Source organism: Triticum aestivum, chromosome 4D, assembly GCF_018294505.1.
Source record: "Triticum aestivum cultivar Chinese Spring chromosome 4D, IWGSC CS RefSeq v2.1, whole genome shotgun sequence".
NCBI classification, from domain to species: Eukaryota; Viridiplantae; Streptophyta; class Magnoliopsida; order Poales; family Poaceae; genus Triticum; species Triticum aestivum.
Window position 1 is genome coordinate 513,569,678 of NC_057805.1, and position 5,143 is coordinate 513,574,820.

The following is a 5,143-nucleotide window of genomic DNA, read 5'->3' on the forward strand; positions in this document are numbered from 1 at the left end:
TTACGTTGTGACGTTTGGTACACCCAAAGCATTCCTACGGTATCCGGGAGTTGCACAATCTCATGGTCTAAGGAACTGATACTTGACATTAGAAAAGCTCTGAGCAAACGAACTACACGATCTTGTGCTAGGCTTAGGATTGGGTCTTGTCCATCACATCATTCTCCTAATGATTTGATCCCGTTATCAACGACATCCAATGTCCATGGTCAGGAAACCATAACCATCCATTGATCAACGAGCTAGTCAACTAGAGGCTTACTAGGGACATGGTGTTGTCTATGTATCCACACATGTATCTGAGTTTCCTATCAATACAATTCTAGCATGGATAATAAACGATTATCGTGAACAAGGAAATATAATAATAACCTATTTATTATTGCCTCTAGGGCATATTACCAACAAGCCTCGATTAAGCTCATCCTCCTCGCTTTCGAGATCATCTCAGGCTTGAAGATCAACTTTCTAAAGAGTGAGGTGATAGCCATTGGGATGGACTCACCCCTTGCCACCCGTATTGCCAACCTGCTCGCTAGGGAGCTTCCCAATTAAGTACTTAGGTCTCCCCATCTCGGACAAACACATTTCTATACTAGAGTGGGAACCTTTGTAGGCAAGGTGGCGAACCGGGTTAGCCCTTGGCGCGGCAGGTTTCTATCTTCAGCTGCCAGGCTGATTCTGACTAATACTAGTCTATCCTCTTTACCCATGTTTACTATGGGCATGTTCTTGCTGGCCGACGGTGTTCACGCCAAGCTCGACACTCCTCGTTCCAAGTTCTTTTGGGAAGGAATTGGGACAAAAAAGAAGTACCACCTGATCAAGTGGGCGGCGTTGTGCCGCCCCAAGAAATTTGGTGGCCTAGGGATTCTAAACTCCAAACTCATGAATGTTGCGCTCCTCACCAAGTGGATTTGGAAACTTGCCCAGAACGAACAAGGGCTTTGGGCAGATATCCTTCGTGCTAAATACTTTCCTGATGGGAATTTCCTCACCTCTAAGGCTAAGGGATCACCTTTCTGGAACGGGATCCAGGCCATTATGCCAGCCTTCACGTTAGGAGCCAAGTTCTGCGTTAATAATGGCACCTCCACGAGGTTCTGGCTCGACCATTGGCTCGGTGCGGAACCACTTTGGCGCAGTCATTCTGTCATTTACCAATTAGCCACTAACGTTGACATTCTTGTGGCCGATGCGCTTAGAACAAACCCTCCCGCCATTTCTTTCAAAAGACCTCTCCTCGACCACGAACGGGCATGTTGGGACGGACTCCTAACTGCTTTGGATGGGGTGGCTCTTCGAACCGAGGCCGACACGGTCTCGTGGTCCCTTTCGAGCTCCGGGAAGTTTACAGTTCAGTCTTTATACAACAAGCTGACTGAGGGACCAACCTTGGACATAGCTAGGGGGCTATGGAAAGCGTCTATTCCTTTGAAGATCAAAGTTTTTCTTTGGCAAATGTTTCGTGACCGCCTTCCCTCCTCTAACAACATCGCTATAAGGCACGGCCCTTCTGATGGGTCATGTGCGCTGTGTGGTGCGCACGAAGATGCTAATCACATCTTCTTCAAATGCCACCTTGCCCGATTTGCTTGGAGTGCCGTACGCGAGGCGTTTGGGCAGAATTGGAACCCGCAATTGGCTTCGGACCTTCGTGGGATCCTTCTCGCTCATAGGGGTGGTTTTGGGCGGGTTCTGTGGAGATGCGTAGGGGCGCTGTGCTGGGCCTTATGGACTACTCGCAATAAGATGACTATTGAGCACAAGTTTCCTACTCACCCTGCTGACATTATCTTCAAATGTCACTTGTTTCTCCAGACATGGACACCGTTGGGGAAACGGCGTGATGCAGACCGGATGACGGAGGCCATGGAGCGGATTCGCATGATTCAGATTGAAGCCCATCATTAGGATGCTGCTAGCTCTGTTATTTTGGACTGGTTGGTTGGGAGCTGTAGTTTCTTCTCTATCTTTTCAGGCTCAGGCCGGTTGCATGTACCGTACTTTGGCTTCGGCCATTCTCTTCTGCTGTAGTATTGCGTTGAACTTGTTGGATGCTGCTTGTTGGTGCGCTTTATTAATTTAAAGCCGGACGCCCCCTGCGTCTTTGTTCTAAAAAAAAGTATTCCACAAAAAGTATGCAGCTGAAGGAAATTTACACTTCCATAAAACGAGCTCCGAAAGGGATGCGCTCTCCACCTATATATCTGAACCCATATATAGGTGAGAGTTCCCTGAAATAAATCTCCACGAGTGAAATCACTACTCCCCTGAACCCATCTACTAACCATTCTGAAACCATCGCCACAAAATGTTGTGTTTGAATACAACATCCAGAAGCTTCAACTCACCATATCTCTGAATGTTCTGAAACGACAGCAGATTACACTGTTCATGGCAATTGGCAAAGCAGCAGACTCACTATATCATTTCGAGCATTCACCACTCACTACCTGAGTCAATCTGGCAATACATACTTTCTACAAACAGATCAAATCAAATGCATCTGGTCTGGTTCCCAACTTTACACCATCAGTCAACATAAATGCATTCGACGCCGAGCACACGACTTTTCAGTTACTGGTCCGCCCACAGGTTCTCCTCCTCTTCACCAAAAACGCAAATCTCCCCTGCTGCTGTTGAGTCACAAAAGCAACATGTTAGTCTACATCAAATCAGCATCTTAATCTTGTGCAAACTCTACCCTTTGGTGCAATGCTTCAGGATGTAACTTGTGCAATTCTACTCTTTCTAAAAAATAATAACCAAGAAGCGCAACAACTTTCTTGCAATAAGGTGGTCCTATACTCCGAAGAAACTGTGTTAAAAAAATATACCCCGAAGAAACTGAGCATAGTTGACACTTGACATTTTCAAAATCAGCTTTCATGCAACAAGGTGATCTTATACGACAACTTTTCAAAAACTGAACATAAATTGCAGGTAATATAGAGCAAAACAGTACCACCGAGCTACGCGGATGAAGAAAGATTGCAACAAACAATAATTACTTTGAAAACTCTTCGATATCCAGTCAACAAAGGGACCAACTGCCTAACATTGTGAACTGAAATAGAAGTACAACAAGTAGCAGGTAACTACGCCAACCATTAAAGTTAGGTCAGGAACAAGCTAAAAAATAATTAAGCACTTAAAAGCTGATTTATATTATTAGCCACGCGCAGAACAAAGAACAACAAAAGGTTGAAAGACAAGAGAATCTGCAGCCTAAAAGATGAAGAGATTTTGCGGCAAAAAGAACACGAAGTGTATATCAAGGGATTCTTGTCAGAATCACAGATGCATATCTGAAAGTTGATTTCATTCAGAGTTTATTACGATTGCTTTCCAGAACTAGCAGTCCTGTGTTTTTTCTTCTCTATAAAAACGATAAACACAAACAGAAACGGTAGAAACAAATTAATCAATTGGGCCTGGCAGCAAACAAAACATAGCAGTATTCCATATATAGAAAATTTGTAGCAGATGAAAATCCAGTCTTCAATAAAATTCATTAGCTCGAGAACTGTACCAACGGTTATCAGGCATCTAAAGGTTTCTATCTATGAGCATAACCATTATTTATTACTCCCTCCGTCCCATAATATAAGAACGCTTTTGACACTACACTAGTGTCACAAACGTTCTTATATTATGGGACGGAGGGGGTAAGATAGAAAGGCACGATCTTCCAGTTTTCAATGCCAACTAAGTAGATATTATTTTGCTTCAACAAAGTAAGTAATTTATAATGCTAATTAAGCTCATACCTGGAAATTTGCATTAATTTCAGCATATAAGACGAACAACTGCAGATTTCAGTGAGAACCTTCAACTTCATGCCCAGTGCCCCCACCACCATCACCAATCAAATAAGGAGGTCAGGCCATAACGTACGGATAGGCACAGTCCCCAAATGTCCCGTGGATCAGTGACTCAATCTTCATGGTCTCCAATGGAAGGGATAAGAACCAGCAGCGGAGTATGCCAACAGGGGTAATGCATTTCATGGACAAGTAGACATATCCAGACCTAAGTTGCACAACCCTAAGGTGGCCCAGCCAGCCCCGAGTGACCCGACCAATTTCTTCACTCAAAGAGAGTATGTATGTTCAGCGGCACCCAAATCCCAATCCCATCACCATCCACACCACGGATCCAAACATGGAGCAGGAAGGAAGTCATCATGAGATGCATGGACAATGCATAGCTGACCATCCTTAGTCTCCCCAGCCTTGTAATTGCACCTCTCCACATCCACCTGCGAGGGTAGATCCACATTGGTGACCTCCATGGTGGTGGCTGTGTTGATCCTTATCATGCGGTGTTCGCCATGGAAAGGCCAGTAAACGGAACCATGGACCAGCATGCCAGCATTGTACTTGAGGCTGTTGTCACCGCCGATTTCAACCCACGGGTGGATGGCCCAATCCCATGTTTCCGACGAGAAGACGGCAGCCCGAACCCTAGACACGTCGGCGCAGACGCAGACCACCCAGAACGACCAGGGGTTCTCCTCACAAGACAGCAGACGTGAACCAAGCCAGGCGAAACCACGGAGACACCCTTCCTTGGCATCCTCGGGCTCAGGCAACGGGATGATGTCCACGGCCCAGGTCATGGGGTTCACGGCGGCGACGGACATCATGTTCCAGTTCCACAGGAGGATGTAACCGTCGCGGCAGTCCACGATGCCCCAGCCCGTGTACGCGGGGAGGGAGGTGAGGAAGAAGTCGCCGTGGCGGAGGGCGGCGGCGACGTCGGGATCTGTGCGGCGCAGGGGGGCGAAGGAGGGGGCGGCATCTTCGTCGACTTCGAGGAACAGCCCGAGGAGTGGCGCCGGGTGGAGGGCGCGGAAGAGGCGGCGGAAGGGCCGGGAGGAGCGGACGGCGCCGAGCCAGGAGCGGCAGGTGAGCGCGGCGCGGACGAGCGCCAGCAGGTTGGGCAAGCGGAGGAAGATCTCGAGGAGTTGGTCTTGGCCGAGCGAGGATATGGTGGTGGTTCCGTCGGCGACGGTAGCGTAGGTGGCGGTGGCGGTGGCCGCGGAGGGGATCGACGGAGGTTTCGCCGCCGGCGGCAGTTGGCGACCCATTGCTGGAGACTCGACAGTGGAGTGGATGGAGATCCTAGATCTGGTGGA

General features: G+C 47.9%; 1 protein-coding gene across 1 annotated transcript; it reads right to left on the minus strand.

The window, feature by feature from the left end:
- Positions 1 to 2,284: 2,284 nt before the first annotated feature.
- Positions 2,285 to 5,143, minus strand: LOC123100775 (uncharacterized). The gene is made up of 2 exons (XM_044522655.1): positions 3,774 to 5,143; positions 2,285 to 2,639 (listed from the first exon to the last, which is right to left on the minus strand). The coding sequence occupies exon 1, from the start codon at positions 5,093 to 5,095 to the stop codon at positions 4,142 to 4,144; it is 954 nt and encodes a 317-aa protein (XP_044378590.1). The 5' UTR covers positions 5,096 to 5,143; the 3' UTR covers positions 2,285 to 2,639; positions 3,774 to 4,141.